The 24,196-nt window shown below is 38.3% G+C and overlaps 1 protein-coding gene across 11 annotated transcripts in view; it reads left to right on the top strand.

The window, feature by feature from the left end:
- Positions 1 to 24,196, top strand: part of Cep112 (centrosomal protein 112) — a 387,843-nt gene that overhangs the window by 218,232 nt on the left and 145,415 nt on the right. For all 11 annotated transcript variants that reach the window (XM_038328187.1, XM_038328186.1, XM_038328182.1 and 8 more), the window contains one exon: positions 15,122 to 15,352. In XM_038328187.1, the coding sequence (XP_038184115.1) occupies positions 15,122 to 15,352 (231 nt within the window). The remainder of the gene's footprint in view (positions 1 to 15,121; positions 15,353 to 24,196) is intronic.

The raw sequence follows: 24,196 nt of genomic DNA, 5'->3' as shown, positions 1-24,196 counted from the left end.
ATTTTAATACCAGTGCCATGCTGTTTTTATTACTATAGCTCTGTATAATAACTAAAATCAGGTGTGATGATTGGATAGATCATGGGCCCCAGGGGAATATATTACTATTATTCTACTAAATGGGCATAGCAACAGAAGGACTCATTGCTATATCCATATTTCAGTGCATCACTCAACCATCATCAGAGAAATTTTTTGCATTAGATAACAGTTAACATAAATACCCAAAACAGTGGCCAAGGTACAGAGAATAAGTGACCTTCAGTCCTAAATGGGATCTCTGTGTTACACCTCTCCCCATTCTAATTGGGGCAAAAAGGTTGGAAGAGTCCAAGGTGTTTGATGACTTCAAGCAATGTTTTACAGATACAACAGGACAGCTGAACATATGACTTCACAATGATTGTGACAGCATGCACAATCATTCTGTTTGAGCACAAGCTCAAATCAGATACAATCCCAGTCCAAGAGATGAAAATATAATCATGAAATCATCCCACTAGCTGAAGAGCTATTTGTTATTTGTTAGCTATTTGGAAATGCAGAGTCAGTTTTCTTCCAGGGTGTGACACTTGGTGTTTACCACTCTCCAGGGTAGACCCAACACCCGTGTCAACCCAAATTATACTCTGTAGATTGGGTTTATTTTTGCTTTTCTTTCTTTTTTTTTTTTTGAGAGAATATGAAGTTTGGTGGGTATTGAAGTGGAGAAAGATCTAGAAGAAATTGAAGAGGGCAGTAATATGATTAAATATATTGTATTAGATCCTCAAAGAATTTTTAAAATTTATTTTGAAAAAAATTAGGCAGTGGTGGCGCATGTCTTTAATCTCAGCACTCAAGAGGCAGAGGCAAGCAAATCCCTATGATTATTACAGATGTTCTGCTAACTTTATTTCCTAATAATTCATTGTATTTTTAAATGAGCTACACAAGCACAATACTCCAAACAAGAGTAGAAATATATATACTTATATATGTATATATGTATTATAGATACATATATACATATATATGTGTGTGTATATATATATATACACACAGTATAACAAAAATGACTTTAAATTTATATCATTATATCAAAATCAATGACAGTGCAAAATATCTGAGATCAATGGTTATCTTTTTACCCTATATTCCTATATTCCCCTAAATGATAACCCACTAAATAACCAACAAGCCCCCACCCCACCTCTTGGGAATGTGGGTGTTTTCTTCTCTAGACTGCTTACTGTTGAGTGTGGGTGAAGGTATCCTTAGGTTTCCCTGAGAGAAATTGAGGTAATGGCTAAGTCCTGGGAAAACCAGCTGTAATCTTTGTTGATAGATATCACCTGTCAAGATTCAGAGGCCTTCCCTGATCAAACCTGATCTATATCAAAACTGAAGAAATACACAGCCTCTCATTTCCTGTGAAAACAAAAGCAAAGCCTTTTTTCCAAAGCAATACATTTTTTAAGTTCCACTTTACAATACATTTTTTACTCCATTTTAAATTTAAGACATTCCTAAAGTATATAGACTGGTTTTATTTGGCAGTCCATTTCACAATCTCATGTCTGTCAACCGCTAATTTGCTCATCAGCATTCAAAAAATTCAAAATCAACAAAATAACTATACAGGATCCCGACTTCCTGTATATTTTCCTTCATTACATGGCTTTTTCTTTTATATTACCTTTACTCTCTCTTTAAAGACAACTTTATTATTTTTAATCTATTTCTTTCTTTCTATGACTGCCCATATCCTTTTTCTTTCTTAAGTCTACTCACATTGCAAAGCACACTGGAACCTATTTAGAGGGGGTTTTTCTGTTTGTAACTCTTTTATTGCATTTCTTTCTACCTTTTTTTGACCTTGTTAGCAAACTTTAAACTGCTAAGTGATAACTGGGTCCTCTGAGAAGCTTTATTGGCTGGTTCCAGCCACTCCTCAGGTCATGAGAGCCAAGCCTAAGTTTGCAGCCTGGTTTGAGGTGCATTTAATCCGAAGCTACATTCAACCCCCAAACCTTGGAATGCCAGTGTCCTTCACTGTGGCAGGCATTTTTTAACTTAGTTTTTTATTTCTCTTTAGCATGAAAAAGGCTATTTAAGTGCTCTCATGTAAGGTAGAGTTTCTTAAAGGAGCTGTATCTGTTTTTTGAGTGGGGATTGTTTGTTTTAACTTTCTCAGGCCCTACATGAAAATACTGCCCCATGTTGGGTTCAAAAATGTAATTGGGTGCTTTTTTTTCCTCCTTTGACTCTTTGCTCTCTGGGGACCTGCTTCCCAGCTCCCAAATCAATACACAGAGACATATGTATTCTTATAAATATCCAGTTTAGTTTGGCTTATTTCTTGCCAGCTTTTCTTAAATAATATAAAGTAATAATAAGTGTGGTGCATAGGCCTAATAAATATCTGTGTTTTGAATCCTGGTTATAGGGGTTTGCCTTCATAATATTGTCCAAGCAGCATATCTGAGTCATCCTTGTCCCTCCTCCTCCCCTGCCTGATGCAAAGATAAAGGCTATTTCCCAACAGTTTCATTTGACAAGGGTTTCAGTGTACTTGTAAATATATACAATTGGTATATTATTTACACCTATAATATACTGTAATTTAAAAGTTACTTATGGAATTTTCCAGTACATATTTTTAGACCATAGTTGACATGAAACTGTGGAAAGCAAAACTGAAGCTAATGAGAGATCACTGTTCTCAAAGAGATGGTCAGTTCTCACCAGTCAGATGGTCAGAAATTTATCATCTACCCACAAAAAGCCATTTGCATTACCAGTTACCCCTAGTTCCCACTGGTAGCCCCAGGCAGCTTCCTACTGTGTTAGAGGTTTTTCATGTGTATTGTGTAAGTAGGATCTTACAGTATGTGATGATGGCTTCTTTCACCTAATGTGTTTTCAAGGTTCGTTATGCTATAGCAGGCTTAGTTTTCCATTCCTCTTCTTTACTGGGTAATATTCCATTCTATGGATTTGCTATATTTGTCAACTCATCAGTCAACAGACATTTTAGTTACATTTAATTTTTGACCACTAAGAATAATGCTATGAGCATTCATGGACAAACATTCTATACTCTTATTTTTTATTTCTTTTTAATATAGACTTGGGAATGGAGAGATTTTTTATTGGCATATACTTGGTTTCATGGGAACTTTTTCAGAAAAGTATGTAATATACTTTGATAATATTTCCTCAAGCCCTCCTAATCACCCCTTCCACTCATCCATCATCCATCAATCCCCTCCATTCCCCTGAACAGTTCTAATTCTGCTTTAATGACATATATAAACACACAATTTTGTGCATTTGTTTAAAATCTAGGATTCATAACTGAGAAAAAACAAGAGATGGTTGTCTGAGACTGGCCCTGTCATTTAACATGATGATCTCCAGTTGCATCCTCTTTTTGGCCACTGACATGACTTCACTATGTCTGAATAAATTATCATTGTGTAGTTATGCCACATTATATTTATCAAATTCCTATGTTGACCAGTGCCTAGGTAGATTCTGTAACTTTGCTATTATGAATAATTCTGCAATAAATGTTGATGCACAATTATTTCTTTAATGTGCTGACTTGTACTGCTTTGATAAAATCCAGGAGGTATAGCTGAGTTTTTAGGTAGATACATTTTAGTGTTAGGAGAACCTCCTACTGACTTCCACAATGCTGGACCAGTCTACATTCCTGCCAGCATGTGGATAAGAATTCCCCTTTGTCTACATGCTAATCAACATGTATTTGTGAGATGGACTCTTGGTGTGGTATAGATTTTTACTTCTCTGATGTCTGATGGGACTGAGCAGTTTTGTCTGCTGGGACTGAGTAGTTTTCATCTACTTATTGACTGATTTTGCTTCATCTTTTGAGAACTGTCTGCCCACTTCATTCATCCATTTATTTATTTGGGTTGTTCAATTTCTTGTTATTTAGTTTTCTGAGTTCTTTTTGTATATTAGATATTAATCCTCTGTCAGATGTGTAGTTAGTAAAGATTTGAGATAATTGCTTTTTGTCCCTTCTAAAATATGGATCTGTTTTGATTTTTTCTATGTTAATAGCTTTTTTCTCATCACATTCTATCTCTCTGTCTCTGTCTCTGTCTCCCCCCCACCGCCGCTATGCTAGTGCCTGTCCAGATGTCCAGATGTCCAGATGTGTGGGCTCTCAGCTGTGCTCCATCAGTCAGTCTTTTTACTGTCTTACAATCCTACTCTCTGTTAGTTGCTACAATATTGTTAAGTCTGGATGTATAATAGGTAGTATTAGAGCCTGAACTGTATTCTGCTTTTCTTGTTTTGTGGGGGGTATAGGTGCTAGAAATAGAACTTTAAGTCTTGCAAATGTTGACCATTGGCTCTGGCCACTAAGCTGTAGCTCCAGGTTTTGAAAGCAGGATCTTGCTACATAACTCAGATTGGTCAGGCTCTCCTCCTTGTTGGGGTTTTAGGCATGTGCCACCACACCCAGAGTCCCTTTTCTTTTATAGCTCACGCTGGCTTCAAATTCATGATTTTCTCATTTCCTGCTCACGTGTGTCTTGTCACCTATCTCAAAAACTTTTCTTTATGTTTTAACTGAACCTGGTGCTATAGTTCCATCAGGAGTGAACTGGTGGGCTTTGCCTCACTGCGGTGTTAGCTCAGATCCTCCTCAGTGACTTTCATAGGGGCTTACACTTTTAGAGTTGTGTAAATCTTTTCATGTACCTATTCTGAATAATTTTTATTGAATTTAATTTTTATTACCCTGGATTACATAAGGCCATTTCCATGAACTATAACATATTCTTTGAGCATATTTCTCTTTATACCCTACTCTGTGCTCTTTATCATTGTTCCTTCTTGATTTTAAAAAGACTATTTCAAAGCTTCACATGCAAAAAACAATGAAGTTTGTTAAAAATTGAATAAGTACCTATTAGCTAGTTGAGAACATTCTTTTAAATGCCTGCCTACTTAGCTGAGAATTTCTGTCACTAAACTTTTTAAAGTATTTTTTCATTGAAATAGTATAACCCTGGAAGTAATCAGTTTTATCAGATGCTTTTTCTGTTTATTGACATATACTTGCTGTTTTCTTTTAATCAGATAAAAAATATATTATACTTTGGGTTACTTTTGATATTTTAACCTTATGGTGATACATGTGTGTATATTTGCTTGTGTGTGTGTATGTGTGTTTATAGATACAGGAGCACATTGTGCCTATGCATGTAGACATAAAAGGCCGATATCAAGTGTTTTTCTCAATTGCACTTTGCCTTGTTTTTGAGACAGTCTATCGCTGTCTGAGTGCTCACCTGCCAGGCAGGCAGACTGACCAGCTGCTTCCAGAGACCCCTGCCTCCCCAGTTCTGAGGTGCAGGTGCATGCTACTGTGCTTGCCTCCTATGTGCGCTCTAGGGACCAGAACTCAGGCTTCATGCTTGCCCAGTAGGGCCTTTTCCCACTGAGTTACCTGGTCAGGCCTCCATTCAGTGTTAATAATGTTATATCATTGAATTCAGCTAACTAAAGACCATTGATGAGATAAAGACCTGAACATTGTGTAATAGATGTGGGGGTTCTCCAGTTAGCAAGCTTTTAAACTGGCTTAGCTAGTTTTATAAATTGAGTTCCTGAATGATTAATCTTCTGTTCTCTGAAAGGATGCAGTATGAAAGACTGAGTTACGTTTTTATTCTCTTAAATATTTAGTGGAACTGACCAGTAGAGCCAGAACTGATACTTCATTTCTGGAAATATATTTTATTATTGTTTCTATTTTTTAATGATTTTAGAGTGATTTACATCTTCTGGGTTTCTTTTTTGTTTTGGTTTGTTGGTCAGTTTTGATAAATTTTTACAGCTCAAACATTTTTTCTTTTCATTTAAATTTTACGTTGTTGACAGTTCTAAATTTTTATAAGTGTCAGACTGTCTTTCCATTCTCTAAACTCAGTGATTACATATTTTATTTTTATGCAGCGGTAGGTCTGCTTTACCTATAATTTATTTTAAGGCTTTTTTCCCCTGTATTTATAAATGAGTTTGCTTGGCAATTCTATTTCTCTTACTGTCCCTGTAATCTTTTATTAATGTTGTGCTAACATTTAATCTAATTTGTGAACAATTTTGTTTTTCTCTGTTTTCTGAGTTTATAGCTGGTAAATTGATATGTGCCTTCAAAAAAGAAATTTCAGAACTTACCTATGAAGTTATGAGTTCGGTGTTTTTTTTGTGAAAAAATCTGTAGGTATTACCTCATTTTTTTATTAAATTTGCTTAGTTTTCAATTTCTAATTCTGTTATTTTGTCTGTTCCAAGAAACGTGTTCATTTCATCTCAGTTCTCCAGTTGCTGGCATGGTGTTGTATTGCCTTCCGCTCGGTGGCTCCGCATCATCTCCTTCATTGCCATTTCAGTTACTAGCTTGTGGCTGTGTGGGCGACTTGTCATGGCTTTGTTTTACCTCTAGCGGTGCTCTTTTTGTGCTTCCCTTTTGTTTTGTTGATTAGTTTTGCCAGAACTTGATCTCCTTAACTAATTTATTAATCAGGTTACCAATATTATTAATAATTAGCATTTTAAATAAATAACACACACAAGACTCTTTTCCCTGATTGGGGTTTCATCTTTCAAGGTTAATAGGGCACATTGCAATTATCAGTCATTTATAAACCTATTCCTTAAATGTTATGCATTTGTTTGAGTTAGGAAGTAAGTAACATCAATCAGAATTTGTAAGCTACAAAAAATATATATAGTAATACTGACCACTTACCCCTGACCTGCTGTCAGCCACCCCTTTCATTCCTATCTAAAACAGTCCCAATGTGAGAAGAACCAGTGTCCTTCCACAAATCAGCTCTAGCTACTTTATATCCCTTTTAATTTTGTCTTGAACCCTGAGTTAAAGTGAGTGCTTTTAATTTCAAAGTGTATAGGGAACTATTTTCCTTTTGCACTCATTGGTCACTTCTTGACAGCTAATTCAGTTGCAGTGTTGTAGAGGATAGCCCTCGGAGGCCACCAATTTTTGGAAGGTCAGTGCTTTAATTTGACAAATACATCTAAGTACATTTGCATGATGAATACATGTGACCTTTCTCCCCATAGTTCCATTCCGTTTGTTGTGTCCTGTGCTTTGCACTTTTCTCCCATTCTGTGTATTATCTTGTCATGCTTTTAACATATCTTTCACAGGGTAGCTATTTAAATTTTTAAAATATTATTCCATGTATCAGTGTTTTATTTCATAATTATGCTGATGTACATAATAACGAGTAGTGAAGGCCTGATACATTTTCTCGTATTTTTTCCTTCTTTAAGTTTTTATGTTTTTTATTTTTCTGTTTATTTTCATAGCACTGAAGATCAAGTCCAGGGCTTTGTGATGCTAAGCAGTGATCAGTGATTTGTACCCCAGCCCTTCTGTTCTGAGGGTTTGTTGTTTACCTTTATATCCATAATCCATTTATAGCTGATTAATTTTTTATGAAAGGAGTGATATTTGTTTCTTTAGTTTTAATGAATATATAATTGTCCCAGAACCCTGAGTTTTAAAAGTTCTCATTGAATAGCCTTCCAGGCTTTGTAAAGACCGGCCAGCAGTTTGTGTGAGTCTTTCTGGGCTCCATGCTCTTCATCAGTCTGTAGATGTGGGCCTTGCTGGTTCTGCACTGTCTGCCACATTCACGTAGCTTTAGGAAGTCCTGAAATCACGTAGTATGAAGGCTTCAATTTCATTCTCTCTATTCCTAAGTCTGTTTTGAAAGTCAAGACTCTTTTAAAGGTACCAGTAAAAGTAAATCTAAGGTGAGGAATAAGAATGGAGTCTTAAATTCTATCAATGTACTATGTATGGAATAAAATTGAACTTTAGGAAAATGTGTTAGTAAGGGTTTTAAAGTACTTCTCCATGCTTATTTCCTTCTTCATCCCTTCAATCCCTCCTGTCCCCTTCATCTCTTCTTTTTAAAACTTTTTCATTAAGTCTAGTTAAAACAAACAAAATGATGTTGAAGGCTATGTATGGATAGGAAGATGACACTATACTGAAGTAAATTGTTGCATATAGTTGTCGTTTCTGTGGCAAGAAATCTAAACTCCCTTTGCCTATGAACCACAGCAGTTGGGTTGGGTCTTCTGCTGTACCTATGTAACTAAGCTTGTCCTCCGACCTTCCTGTCCCCATTTTCTTTTCCCATCCCTACCAACATCCCTGGTGACCACTGCTTTGTTCTATTATTGAAGTAATTTATATTTTTAGGTCTCACATAGAGTGATACTCTGTGTGCGGCTAGTCATTTAGCACCCTACCTCTTCTGGACACACGCTAGGACAGTGCGGCCAGCCCTCCTCGCTTGCTTCTCCCCCACTCGGCAGATCTTTTACTCCCTACTTCTCACTTTTCAAAATTCTCCTGTCACCTTAAATCTCCCTGTCACCCCCTTTCCTCTTCCTCAAGCTTTAATTAGGCATGTATTAGGGTCTCTCAGTTCCCTTCCGTAACCACCTCATTCCTTAGTTCTCTTTCTCTGGTTTACTCAGCTGTAGTGTGGGTGCTTTATTAAGTTACGGTCTACATTTAACTATTTGCTTCTGCTGTGTTTCAGCTGCCTTAATTTGCCGTCTTCCCTTCAGTAGGCATTGTCTTGGTAGCTGTGTCCTCAGCTCTTTAGCGTGTATTTTGTTTTGTCCTTACTCTGACTACTACAGAGCACAGGAGGATTAACTTGTTCATGGTGATTTGGGGATGGTTTTTTTCTATTCCCATTGTTAATATTAACTTAAGAAACATTTGAAGATATTACCTGAGAAAACTTCTTCAAAGAGGACTTGGTATTCGTTTCAGCTGAGGATAGAAAACACTTGCTCTGTAACCACTTTACCAGTTCTAGATTGTCTGGTGTTCTGCGGGACAGCTGCTCTGGAGCCACATGCTATGCCGGCTCCTTCCATGGTGCCTTGCCCTGGGTGTTCTTGTTCATTTCTCTGCTTTCAGCCATGAAATTCAACCTGGCGTGGTTTGCTTTGTTTTGTCCTTTGCATGTTTCAGTTATTTCTGTGAACAAAGACACATCAAAAAAGTCTCCTGCAAGATCTAGTTTTCACGTCCTGAGGGACTCTCAGAATACCTCAGTTCCAAAACCTGCTGAAGTCAGGATGCTGATAACTCAACGACCTTCCTCTTTCCTTCTCATCTTTAGCGAGCGATTACTTATTTAACCCTTACACTTCTGCTTCCAAAATTAGTTGTAGCCATTTAATTCTTAACTCAATGGGCCTTTCTGTCTCTTTTGAGGATTTTTAATCAATCTTATAGCATTCTGGGTTCTTTAATGTCTACACTTTTTTTTCATTTCTCTTTAATTTGCTGTCTCATTTATTTCATGATCTCACTCTTTGTATACCTGAAACATCCTGTCTGTGCCTACCTGCAGATGGCATTTCTTCACCTCTTAGGGACTAGCTGAGGTTATTTGGTTTTATTTAGTCTGGCAGAGTTTTTTCCAGAGAGAATTTCCTGCTTCCTCATCTGAACTCTCCTGATACTGTCTCAGCTGTTATGGTGTGGGAGTAGTTTATATTTTCTTCACAATATTCCTTAGGGAATTTTTTTCCTGCATTTCCTACATGATTGCTTTCACATAAGACATAAGTATTAGAAATATTAAAAATAGTAAATTATAAATTTAATGAGTAGTATTTAAAGGCTGAGCTTCTTGTGCTTGTTCATGAACTTTATGTAAATGATGACAGAGATTGCAAATTTAGCTTTGTGTGTCAGGATTTCATGGATGTGCCTTTATACCAAAAGGTCTGAAAATAATTTTCACCTTGGAAAATAATCCAACTGGTTAACTGATGGGGGATGTCCTTCTGTATTTGTGTTACTTTTATTGGTTGATAATTAAAGCTGTTCCTACAAGTGGCTTAGCAGAGTAAAGCCAGGTAGGAGAGAGAGAGAGAGAGAGAGAGAGAGAGAGAGAGAGAGAGAGAGAGAGAGAGAGAGAGAGAGAGAGAGAGAGGAATCAAGCTGATACCAGTCACCAAGGAGACAAGACATGTAGAAAATGAGGTAACACCACAGCCATGTGGATTTGTTTCTGCATTGATATTGTGTAGCCCAGAGCAACCTTGAACTCACAGAGATCCGTCTGCCTGTGTTTCCCAAATCCTGGGATTAAAGGTGGGTGTCACCATTGCCTGACCTCTAGTGGCTTTAGCTTTGCCTCTAGTCTTCAGAGAAGATTTATTTATTAAAATACAAATAACATACCATTATGGTTAACAACTTGTCCTCAATGTAAGTTACATTGTATTTTTATGAAGTATATTTATAAATTCTATTTGTGGCTATTTTGATGGTGATCATGGCAATTCATAATCATTTGTAGAGTGTTTGAACCTTGCCTTTTTGTTGCCACAACTTGTGAGATTCCAAATGGCTTTGAGATCATTAGCTTTCTAAGGAAACTGGTAGTATATTTTTAATTATTGATTGAAAGTCAGTTTGAAAACAGTTGTTGATGTGTTTGCTTATAGACACAGCCTTTAAAACCTGTGAAATTTTTGAATGATTTGTTTTGACTGCATGTGTGTATGTGTATCTCATATGGGCCTGCTGCATGAGGAAGGCAGAAGATGGTGTCAGATCCCTGGTTCTGGAGTGCAGAAGGTTGGGAACCACCATGTGGGTGATGAGAACCAAAACTGGATCCTGTGCCAGTGCTCTTAAGCACTGAGCCATCTCTCTATCCTGTCTGTGAAATTTTCAGTAATTCAGTTCCTTTTTATCGGTAGCATAGATGAAGTTTTCTACCGCATTATTTATAGTAGTAAGGCAACACAGCAGCACCTGTCTCCCACTGACACTGGTGCCCAAGTCGGTCTAGTTACCAGTACATACTATGACCTAAGTGGAGCCCTCACCCTTAAGTTCCTTCTTACCATTCCATTTCTTTTATGATTAATTGATGCACTTTCAGAACAGACTTTCATTTTGAAAATCACCATTAAATTTAAGCCAGTATGTGTGTCCATATTGTCAGAAATTAAATACTCCTTTTTCTAATTCAACATTGCATAACCAAGTCAGCTAATAGAATATACATTGTGCAGTGCAGCTCCGGGGAAGTGTGGAGTAAACTCTGCACATATGCAAGCTGTGGGCCATCCCCAAAGCGGGTTAGATTATTTCTCTAGAGAATTTGACTGGGTGGGAGTGTGGGCGGGGGCACATTATTGTATCTTTTGTGCAAATAATTTGGCCAATGTACCCTAAAGCAAAACTTCTTTGTAATTTGTTCACAAATTTATCATGTGGTTATCAATAATTTTCAATAAGACAAATTGATAAGAGTTGATCCTCTCATGACAACCTAAGGGAGAGGAACTTGTCAAAAGGACTCACATCAGCCTCCTTCTGTATTTTTCCATAGTCATAAGTTTTATGTTAGAACTGACTTGGCCTCTTCCTGGAGTTCGTTGGTACTTATTGACCTCTAAAGCCATGCTTCCTGAGGATGTCACAGTGTTGATTGGGCAGGACAGCCAGTTCTGATTTGTCACCTGGATATCATGGAACTTTTTAAAAGTATTTTGTCTCTAGAAGCATGTCTAGTGTTTCTGTTTGTCCAATCTTAGTGTTCTCATCTATTCTCAATTTAATTAAATGACTATTTGTTACTCTAATTATTAAGATTGGAGGAATCATTATAAAACACAGAACAAAAAGCAAGAGACTATTTTCAAAGGCAATTTATATGTTGTTATCTATTGATATGCAAATATATATATATATCCTTATGAAAGGCTAAAACAAGCTATAAAACATTCGATATATTTTCAGGAGGAAAAAAGACATTTCTAGCACACACTAGGAGAACTGGAGTTTTATGTGAAGTCCTACACACTTCTCTGAGGTCTGACATGTATATTCGGACACACCTGTGCCACAATGTGCATGTGGAGGTCAGAGGACAATTTGTTTTTATTCTCTCCTCTACCTTTACATGGGTTCTGGGGATTGAACTCAGAACATCAAGTCTGTGCAGCAAGCACTTTTCCCACCAAGCCATCTTGCTATCCCTAGCTTTGTGCATTTTCTTAGCATGGTACTAATACTTTGTTTTGCTGTCACTTTGGGGTTCTCTGAGTTCCAGTTAGGGAAATACTGTTTTTTTAAATGTTCATTTTCAACTACATCTTACATGGTGTATATTACCATTTACATTTCCATGGTGTTTTGAGAAATGTTGCATTCATAGCTAATAGTAGAAATTAAATGTTTTCTTTTCTTTTTACCTTTTCCATTTTGTATAATAAACTTTTATCTTATTTTCATAATGTGCATATATAATGTATTTTGATTATATTCTCCTATCCCATTTTAAAATTCATTTGGAACTACAAAAGACAGGGTAGCCAAAGCAATCCTAGGCAAAAATAAATGAAGCTGGAAGTATCACTGTGCTTGATTTCAAGGTAGATTGCAGAGCCAGAGTCACACAAACAGCACGGGACCAGCGCAGAAACAGACATGTGGATCAGTGGAACAGCAGATGCAGACACAAACACAGGCAGCTACAGGGTCCAAGAAGATTTCCTTAAGTTTTAACTAAGTATTTATCTGGTGCCATGGCAAACTAGGTTCCCTGGTCAACTCTCACTTTGCACAGTGCTGAAACTGCCACATACTTTTTATAAAGAACTTTTTGTTGTGCCCATAAGCTGTACTAATCAGGACAGTCAGATACCAACCACTGAGAGCAAACAGAAGCTATCAACAAAGGACTAAAGGAAGTGCTCACTTTGAAGGTATTTTTTAAACTGGATAAATTTTTGTTGAGAATATTTGTTTCGTTTTGTTTTCCTTCTTTTATGAGATACAGGGACCATTTATTTATAAAAAAAGAACATAGGAGGATCATTGTTTGATAGCAGAAAAGCCAGTGAACAATAGATGTCCCTTATAATCTCAAAATATATAAATGGAAACTTAGCAAAGAGAAACAGACAAATTTGTCAGTACAATGAGATTTTTTTTTTTCGTGCATCATTGGCTGATAGCTTACAGTTCCATCTATCAGCAGGTGATAGACTTCAGCAGCATCAATATTTCATCCAATGGGCTTTTGTAGAATATAGCACTCCACATACATACATAAAAGGTTTAGACCAACTTCTTAGCTGTCTTTTAAAGGTTTTAAAAACTTGACAGCATAGCTTACCATCAAACAACCTTAATTTTTAGTAGTGGAAGATATAGTACATTCTATTCTCCTAACCCCAATGTGGCCAGTGCCCTTAGGAAACAGAGAAACATAGAGGCACAGATATCCAGAGAGAGAAGAACCCTGGCAAGGTGGAAAAGAGGTTGAACTGCTGTGTCTACACACCGGGGAATACCAAGTGTGAATGGCAGATTCCAGCATCTAAGAAAGATGAGTGGAATGAGCTCTTCAGAGCCCAAGAAGAAGCCAACTCAGACAACACTTAGTATGGAGATTTCTATGCTCCAGAACTGTTGAAGGGAGACTGCTTATTAGTTCCCGGCTATTCAGCCCCAAAATAATCACACATAAACTATATTATTTAAATCACTGGTTGGCCCAATAGCTCTAGCTTCTTATTTACTAACTCTTACATCTTAATTTAACCCATCTCCATTAATCTGTGCATCACCACGAGGTTATGGCCTACCAGCAAAGTTTCAGAACGCCTGTCTCCGGCAGTGGCTCCATGGCTACTTCTCACTCTGCCTCCTTTCTCCCAGCATTCAGTTTGGTTTTCCCCGCCTATCTCTGTTTCCCTGTAGCTTGCTATAGGCACAAAGCAGTTCCTTTATTAACCAATGGTATTTCACAGCATACAGAGGGAAATCCCACATCACAAAACTGTGAAAGAATATATTTCTCTTATATTTTAATGATTTATTTATTTTATGTGTATGAATGTTTTGCATGTATGTATGTATGTATGCACACTGTGTGCTGGCCTGCTGCCCACAGAGGATGGAAAAGAACACGTGATCCTCCTTATAACAACAGCTATGAATGGTGGCAAGCTGCCACGTGGGTTCTGGGAACCAAACCTTGGTGTTCTTAAGTGTTCAGAGGGTTGCTGAGCCCTCTCCCAAGCTTCACATTAATGTTCTTTTAAACCACTCCACTTGGGGTACTTAATAAAGAGCTCTAATAAAAGCAGCCTTGGGAAACATAGTTCATGAGTTTTAGAGCTAAGAAGCATGGACGGGCTCTGTGGGAGCCTTCTCAGCTTGGTCGATCACCTTCCTGGACCTGGGGGGAGTTGGGAGGACCTTGGTCTTAGCATAGAGTGGGGAACCCTGATGGCTCCTTGGCCTTGAGAGGGAGGGAGGGGAGGTATGGGTGGAGGGGAGGGGAGGGAAGGGGGAGAAGGAGGGGAGAGAAGGGGGAGAAGGAGGGGAGGGAGGGGGGAGGAGGAGGGAAGGAGATGGAAATTTTTAAATATAAAAAAAATAAAAAAAAAAAGAAGCATACATCTAAATGATTCACATGTCAAAGGAAAGAATAAAGGAAGTTAAATGTGTATTGGACTAAGTGATAATAAAAACATCATATATCTAAAATAAACAAATGGAACACAACTTCAAATTTATAAATCAGAAAAGAAGGAATAAAAATGAGTTATATATCTAAAAAATAAAATACTAGAAGAAGGAATACAAAAGAAACTAAGATGATAGAAGGACATAATAAAATCAAAGCTAAAACCAGCAATACATAAACAAAAACAAAAATACAAAGACATTAGACGAATGCCAAGAACTTGATGCTGAATATTTGAAAACCAGTTTCAGAAGAACACTCCTGATAGTCCACCAACATAGGTATTACGAACAAGTAAGATTAGGCAATGTGCTGGCGTTTAATAAAACAGTGTGTAGGAAAATGTTTATCTCCACATGGTGTTTACCTCTGAGGGTGAGAAGGAACAGCATGGGATTGAAGGACACAAGAGAGCAAAAATGATCCTGAGTGGGGACATGAAGGGCAAGTGAACTTTAAGATGTTTACTTTTGGCCTTGTGTGGTTGTTCCTCTCTGACTTCTCCATTCATGTCTGTCTGTTTCTCCTAGATCATTGCTGACATGGAGGCCCAGGTCCATAAGTTGAGGGAAGAGCTGATTAACGTGAACTCTCAGCGGAAACAGCAGCTGGTAGAACTTGGTCTTCTTCGAGAAGAAGAAAAGCAAAGGGCTGCAAGGGACCATGAGACCGCTGTCAACAAACTGAAGGCTGAGTCAGAGAGGGTGAGAATGGAGCTGAAAAAGACGCATGCCGCAGAGACTGAGATGACCCTGGAGAAGGTGAGGAGCTGTTTGGAAGGCCTCTGGTTAGACTGTAGAGTGCAGACTTAAAATCTACTCTGAGGTTTAGTTTCTGAAAGGTGTTAGACATGGATCTGCTCTTCAGATTTAGATGAGCAGTTTGGGCATCTTGCTGTGTCTCATGTACTGCTAAAATGCTCTTAGGAAGTTAGGAAATGCCTAACTTCCCCTTGACAGTTGTGGAAGGGGTTCTTAGTCTAATGAAACACCGTGACAGGACAGTGTCATCACATTGTCACGAACCACGTAGTATGGGAATGCTTGGGCTGTAGTCCTGGATTTTTCGTAGGTTTAGAATGAGTTATATATTTTCCCTATGTTGTCTGATAATTATTTTTAGTCTTTATAATTTCCCTTTAATAACACTAACAAAAAAGATGGTGTATTTTCCTAGGTTGATATTTTAGCAGAAATAAGTTTATTTATAATATTATATTTTTAAGTAAATATCAATATTTTATTTACACATTTTGGCTTGTATTACATTCAAATTACAATCTAGAATATTCTTTCTAAGAATTTAAATATTTAATCAGGTGCTGAAAGAGATTTGTTGTTCATCTGCCAGCTGTAAGTTGTTCTTTGAGCTCTTTAATTAATGCCAGTCTGGATCTTTGGAATAGAACTTGGAAAGGGAAATTTAAGAATCATCTAATTCTGTTCAACTTTGCCTTCTCTTTTCCTTTTCCTTTTCATGTTGAGCCCCGAAAGACTACATACAATCACTCTACATATTATTGCACATACTTTACAGTGTGAGCCTAGGACATGAACTTAGTACCCTAATTCACACAGAAGTTAGATTTTTAATGTACTTTGTCCTTGACAGGGTAGCTCTTTACTCACCATTAAGTAATAAGGATGCTTCAAAGACCTGAAAGTGTGCCTGGACCCTTAGAAAACCAGTGTGGGCACTAGTGTGGCTGCAGACAGTGACCAAGGAGAATCCAGAAAGGAGCCCTCGGCCCCAGCCCAGGTGTGACACATGACTGTGTCTATGAGTAGAGGAGGTATCCATGGGTGAACAGAGCAGTGGCACTATCTGACTCGACACTGTAAAGTGGGATCTCTCCATGAAGAAAATGGACTAGCTGGAGGGCAGAAGACGAAGGGGGACCAGCCATGAAGGACTGTGGTAATGAAACAGACCATAAGGGACTTGGGCCTGGGCAGTAGAGCAGCAGCTGTGGTATTCTTCAAGGAAAAAAATCACAGGGGTGTGTTTGAAAGGTAGAGCTGGCAGGATTTGCTGTTAGTTTACATGTGGGGGACAAGAGAGCAAGCCTGGGAGCAGTTACGGTGATGCCAGGAGACAGATGGCGTTACTCTGTGCTGCAAAGAAGACTATGAGAGCAAGAGGTAAGGCCGTGCAGCACACGTTCAGGCTAAGGTGCCTTGTAAACATATAAGTGGGATGTTGTTGAGCCTGCCATCCAAACAGTACAACAAGCAGGGCCTTGAGAATTAGAAAGCACCCTCACACAGATAGCAACCTGATAATGCAGCAGGCTGTAGAAAGCATGAGGAACTGTGACTTAAAGCAAGAAAAAAAGGGCATCGGATATTATCCTCAAAAAGATCATTTTATAAGATAATGAAATAATAAACTGCAAGACAAAAACACATGTAGATGCATGACTATAAGTACTATAAGGGAACATGCAAAATTAAAGGGAATAATTTTCCATCGAGAGTAAGGAAAATTAGCAAGAATCAATTCCATTTAAATTAGGTGTAAAATGAACGGAGCACTTTTTGACAGGTAGATATGGAGCATGACATTCCAACCCACAGATGCTGAGGAATTAGCTGTCCAGATCTGGGAACTGTAATCTGAGACTGCGCATTTGTTTCCCAGCCACCCAGGCCCGAATAATCCCACAGAACTATATTAATTACAACACTGTTTGACCCATGGCTCTGGCATATTTCTAGCTAGCTCTTACATCTTAAATTAACCCGTTTCTATTAATCTATGTAACACCACAAGACTGTGGCCTACTGGTAAGTTTCCAGCATCTTTTTTGTTTGGCAGCTACATGGCATCTCTCTGACTCTGCCTACTTTTTCTATATATCTCTGTTCAGATTTCCCGCCTGGCTTTATTCTGTCCTGCCATAGGTAGCTTCTTTATTACCCAATGGTATTAAAACATATTCATAGCATACAGCAGGGAATCCCACATCAGGAGATCTTGAGAATCATTCTGTCAGCGTTCTTTTGATGGCATAGCCATAAATGGGTTGATGGGACAGGTCTAGGAGAGATGCATATGAGGTAGCAAAGTGTCTCAGTGGCAACAACAACAAAAAACATGCTTCAGGATCATTGCAGAGAGGGCACTGGTGAGTCTCATGAAAGTCACACTTACCTGTTAATCATTTGCAAACATAGAAGTCTCAGGGCTGAGGAAGAAGTTTATGAATTCAGTTAATAATGTACCGGGTTGAGAGTGTTGCCTGGACATGCTCTTTGGTTTTCATTTGCTATTGAAAGGATATTTCTGGATATTGGAGGAAAAGGTGGGCCTGGGGAAAACAGGCGTAGAAGTTGCCCACAGAGAATGCCTGGCTTCCGGCTTTAGGAGTGAGACTGCTGAAGAGGAGGAGGAGGAAGGAAGGAGAGGCAGACAGACAATGAGGTGGGGCCACAGACATCTCAGAGGTTAGGAGGTAACGGTCACAAGAGGGGTCATCGAGGTAGAAGAACTATGTACAGAATTTATTTTCATGAAACAGAAAAAGAGTCTTTGGAAAGCAGGACTGTCAAGAATGTGACAGAAAGTCAAGAAGGATGAGGGTTGAGGAAAGACCACTGATCTGAACTGAGACGTCACTGATGATCTTGGACGGCATACTGAAAATGATAGTGTAGACACAAACCACTTTTGCCAAAGCTGAGTGAGGGCATGCAGATGTGGGAGCCCTCTGCTGACTGGGAACTCTAGCAGTCAGGTTAGCAGGAGTCAAAGCAGAGTGTCCTTTCCACTCAACACCTCCCGAACATTTTGAAGCAGGAGAAAAGGGACTGCGAGAGGTAGTCCAGGCTGAAGCCTGGCCAAGGATGACTGGTGGCATGCCTGCTGGCTGCAGAGGGGTGTATAGCTGAGGGCAGCCTCCCTCAGCCCTTGCAGAAACGCGGGGTATCAGTCTCTTCCTTGAATATGCCAATCATTCCTGCTTCCAGGTCCTGATGCCTACTACCTTCTCATAATGTTGTATAGTGTCCTGCTGCCCTCCTCGGAGGATCCTTCTCCATATTCTCAGCTACAGACTGACTGACTTCACCACCTCTTTCAGGATGTCTCTCTAGCCCATCTCACAGTACAAAACCATCTTGTATTTGTGCATACTTGTTTATTCTCTAGCCCTCCCACCCACTAGAGTGTGAGTCCCACAAGCAGAGAGCCTCATCTGCAGTTCAGTTCTGTAACACTGATGCTACAGAACCCTGGTGCATGGAGATGCTCGCCTCTAGTGTATATTGTGTGCGGGACAGGAGACAGGCCTGCTATCCAGGAAAGAGACAGAAAGAAGGTTGGTAAACATAAAAAAAAGTCCATGATAGACCTTGAAAGAAACTTATAGGTACATATTTACCAGCTGATCTTGATGTAGAATCATACAGTCTGCTTGAGTCGGGAGTTTCAAGCAGTATGAAAGTAGGGTCCATGGACATACAGAAGGGTTGTGGGCTGTGCTCCTGTCCACAGGAGGGAGTGCGAGAGTGTGAGTGTGGAAGAACAGGGTTTCTAAAATGGACTAAGAAGGCAAGTCATACAGAAGACAGACGTGAGCACAATCATATTAGGCAACATGGGAGAAAGGCACTGAAGATTAGCCAGAATGCAGGAAAATGTGGGTAAAGAAAAGGGCAGTCTGAATAAATGGAAGAGAGCAGTACATAGGCTGACACTCAGGATACTGTGTGGCTTCTGATGAGTTGGTAGAGTATATCAACCTCAAAGTCTATGTGATAAATTCCAAGTACTAGGTTCTTGATACTAAGTTATTTGTGTTTCATATTGATAAGTGTTTTAGTTAACTAGTACAAACAAGAGTTTAGCAATTTCAGCTGCAGAAAATGCCTGGACTAAGTCAAAAGCATGCCTTGTGAATATTATTTTTTAAAGCTCCAGAATCAAATAATAGTGCTTTGCACAAAAGACATTCATTAAATGTTATGTGAGTGAATCAAAGAATTCAGTATATCCCTAGTGTATGACAGTGTGAATAAATAAATTATTATATGTCATCCAAATTTGATTTTATAGATACTTTGAATAGGGCAAAATTTATCTTTGTATTCAAATATTCATTTGTGTCTCATATAATTTCTTCCATATTAAATAAGTTAAACATAAAGCTTACTTTTAGATATAATTTTGATTTTTCTCTACAAATAAGCACTTTAGTTCCTTCTATGAAAATTTAAATTAATATCAATAAGCTGAAATTTAGTTGCTAATAATTATGCAAAATTGCTAAATTCTTCTCATCTGATTAGAGAGCTTAATATAGTACTAGGAAGATGATGCAGTGGTAAGAGCACTTGCACAAATGTGAGGACCTGAGTTCAAATCCTCAGCATCTTCCTGAAAACAATGGTACAGTGGCACATACTTATAATTTCACAGTTATAGAGTAGAGACAAATAATGAGCTGGGCCTCATTGGCTAGGATGCCAAACCATAAAAGGTTTAGTGAGAGGCACTGTCTGAAGGGAATAAGACAGACTTCCAAAACAAGACACCCAATGTTGTCCTGTTACCTAAGCACTTGCACCTGGCATGCACCTGCACCACACACACACATGTATATACTTTGTACAACTTAATATGTTGATACACCTATAAGTTAAAATGTTTGCTAGCAGCTCAGGATATAGTCAGGAACAAGGTCTTATTATTGAGTGTAAACTTAGGTTCAAAGAGAATATCATAACACTAGAATAAGAAGCGATCTAAGTAGAACCTTCCATGTATGCCTGGGACCCTTCAGTAGTGCAATGTTATGGTTAGAAAAGCCCTAAATCGGATCCTACCGGACTGGTTGTCAGCAGTGATTTAGACTAAGATGACATCTTCAGTGGGCTTGAGTTCTGGAAAACGTGAAGCGCCTCCACAAGGTCACGTCCTTGAAGCAGAGAATCCAAGAGAATCCATGAATGGCCTGTGCAAAGTGAAAGCTGCCTGTGCACTGTTAAGGTCCCCTCAAACAGAGCTGGAATAAAGTGCATGGCTTTTGGAGCTGCGAAAGGTTAAAGAGCATTGCTCTGTGCTGACAGTGAGTAATTCTCATGTCTGTTAGAAAACAAACTGTGGAGCTACTTAGAAGCAATCATTCTTTAAATAAAGGATGTTTAGAAAATATGAAAAATAATCGTTGAAACCTCCTGGGAATGCTGCCTTCAAATATAACCAGCGAGAACAGCTTAACATCTGTGCGAGTTACCAGTCTCTGATTAGCTGCCCGAGAGCATGTTGGGTAGCTTGTCTCTGCCTTTTCTACAAGTTATGCTAAAAATACTTCAATGTTGTTTGGAAATCTGTAAAACTATGGTTTCATTGTTTTGTGCTATTTTATTTGTAAACACAGCAATAATTTACTGTGTTATTTTACTATGAGAGATTTGGGCTTTAAAATTTTTAATATGACTATTAGCTTATTTCTTTATGACTTTTTATCAACTCTTCCTATTTCCCTTTCTCTTCAGTTAAATCCCCATGGAAGTGTGATGTCTAGCTGCATTTCTTAAAGCACAGACCACCCTACGTTTCCCCGTAGGGACGTTTGCTGTTCCTTCATATGCCTTGGGCATTTCTTACATTCTCCTTTAATGTTTGGTATTGTTCTGAAAATTGGGTCACGAGATTGGATATTTATACTAGATCTGTGACATACATTGTTCATTTTCTGTAACTTGTCTGTTGGTATTCTTTGCCGTCTCTCTTCCCTTAGGGTTCTGTTTCCTTCTTGAACCTATATGAACTCCTTTTACTTTTAGTGATAAAAGTCTTACTATTGTGGCAAATACTGTTGGGATGCACATTTCGGCTTTATGGTCACAAATGCTCTTATCTGTGCTCCATCTAGTGTGCCTGTCTTGCCCTTTGTAAATCCTCACCTATGAAGAACTGTTTTGAACTTAATATTTTGATATTCTAAAATATATGGGCAAATTATTTTCTGCGGTATACAAAGTGAAAAGCTTTTATGAATTTGACATATATTTGTTAACTTAGGTTCCCAGTCCACAATTTTAAGTGATATCTGAAAAATTATTCTGGAAATCTGCCAGCCTAAAGTCATTAAAAGACTCTGAGCAACAATTCAACATCTTTTTCAAATTTAAGAAATGCTGCATATGGCATAATTACCCAAAGCTAAGCTCATAGAGACTTCTCAGACCTCTGAAATTTATAATTAAAGGATTAATATTAACTTATGAAGACACTGTAATTTTTTGCTTTAAAGGGACTTATAATTTCAATTCTCTTCTCCCTTTGATCTTTTCCCTGACTTTTTCCTTTGATTAAAAAATACGGAGCTTAATATCCTTAAATTTTAAATTAAATATTGAGATTTATATAAATTGATTGACAAGTAACATCCAGTCTAATCTATATTATATCCTCCAAATTATGAATTTAAAGTTGTTATTTTCCTGTGGGTCTGTGAATTGTAGACAACTTTATTGGGTTAATGGGTACCTCTTAGCATAATAAGAATTTGAAAAAGAAAAATTGCACAATACCAACTTAGAAAGCCTAAAATAATACTGAGCTTGGATACAGTGAATCAGTATTCACTTATGGTGAGGCTTGGATTTATGTGTATGTGTGTGCACAAATGTGTGTGTGTGTGTGTGTACTCGTGTGGGGCCACATGTGCATATATACATGTATGTAAACTGCATTTAGAATTCAGACATTGAGGTCTGGTGACTTCTAGATTGTTCTCCACCTTGTATCTTGAGATGGCCTCTATCACCACACCTGAAGCTCTCAGCTTTGTCTAGTCCAGCTATTTTCTTTGCTCTAGAGATCCCCTGTCTCCTCCTCCTGCATGCTGGGATTACAGGCAAGCACCATCCCTCCCAGCTTTTTCTGGCTCCTAGGGATCCAAATTCAGGTCTTTATGTTTGTGTGGCAAATGCATTACCTGTGGAGGTTTAGAATTCTGATGTGTCAATGACCTCCATGGTAAACATCCTCTGTGTGGTGAAAGGGCTATTTTGTCTTACTAAACAGTAAGATTTTTTTTGACAGGATACCAAATCAAATATTTCAACTAAATTAGCTTATTATTTCCTCTGTAACAAGAGATAATGTATTCTTCTTGGAATCTTATTTCCTCTTCTTTTCTATCTTTTTAAAGCAATGGCCCTCACCCTCTCCCACTTTATCCAGGCTCTGTGAAGCACCTGTCCCATAGAAAGTCCCCTAAGTCAATACTGAAATCATGTCTAGAGTGTTTGTTTATTAAACTGAAAGAGGATGGTCTTTCATTTATGCTTGTATACAAATGATAAATATACTGAGAAGAAATCGGGGAAGCAATACCTTTCACAACAGCCTCAAAAAAAGTATCTTGGAATAACTCCAAGCAAATGACCTATATAGTAAAACGTTTACAACACTAAATGAGACATCAGAAGATGGAAGGATCTCCCATGTTCATGGATGCCATGTTCATGTATGCCATGTTCATGTATGTTCATGTATGTTCATGGATGCCATGTTCATGGATGCCATGTTCATGGATGTTCATGAATGCCATGTTCATGGATGTTCATGGATGTGACACTATGAAAATGGCCATCCTACCAGAAGCAGTCTACACATTCAATGCATCTATCAAAGTCCCAACATAATTCCACCCAGAAACTGCCAAATATAGTAAATTTTACATGGAAACACACACACATAAACAAAACAAAAAAATATGATATCTAAAAAAATCCTGATTAATAAAATATTTTAACTGCAAGAGGTATCGCTGTCCCTGGTTTCAGGTTGTGCCACAGAGTTATAGTCATAAAACACGAGGATGTTAGCATGAGAACAGTAAGGTTGATTGAAGGAGTAGAATTAAAGATCCAGACACAGCTCCATATAACCACAGGGAGCTGATGTTTTGTTTTCACAAAGAAAAAAAAAACTCATTGGAATAAAGACGGCATCTTCAACAATTGGTGCTGGTCAAACTGGATAGTTGCATGTAAAAGAATGAAAATAGATATATGTCTATCACCTCGCACAAAACTCCAAATGGATCAAGAACCTTAACATAAGACCAGATATTCAGAATCTAAAAGAAGAAAATGTAGAGAATATGCTTGAAAAACTCATTGGCACAGTAAGAGTCTTTCTAAACAGGACACAGAGAGCATAGGCACTAAGATGAGCAATTAATAAGTGGGACATCATGAAGCTAGAAGTTTTATGAACAACAAAGGAAATTGTCATTTAAGCAAAGAGGCAGCCTACAAAATGGAGAAAGATCTTCACCTATTCATTGGGCATCTAGCAGAGGGTTAGTACCTAGCATATACAAAGAGCTCCGATTGCTTGACTATTCATGCTGTGAAGGGCCTGTCTTAACATGGTAGGACTGCCCAGCTTATGCTCATGGGAAGTCTTGGGTGAAGCTAGAGCAACTGCTCCTTTTCACAGGGCTTGCACGTTCCTAATCTGCTCTCCCTCCCTCTGCTTCTGCAGGATGGTGAAGAGCACTCATTTTCTAGAAACTCGGGATAAATCAATAGTCCCAGCTTTTGGGGGGGGGTAGTCCAGAAGACCAGAAATTCAAGCTTATCCTT

Source organism: Arvicola amphibius, chromosome 4 (assembly GCF_903992535.2).
Source record: "Arvicola amphibius chromosome 4, mArvAmp1.2, whole genome shotgun sequence".
Lineage (NCBI taxonomy): Eukaryota > Metazoa > Chordata > Mammalia > Rodentia > Cricetidae > Arvicola > Arvicola amphibius.
This window is presented reverse-complemented; position numbering and strand designations above follow the sequence as displayed.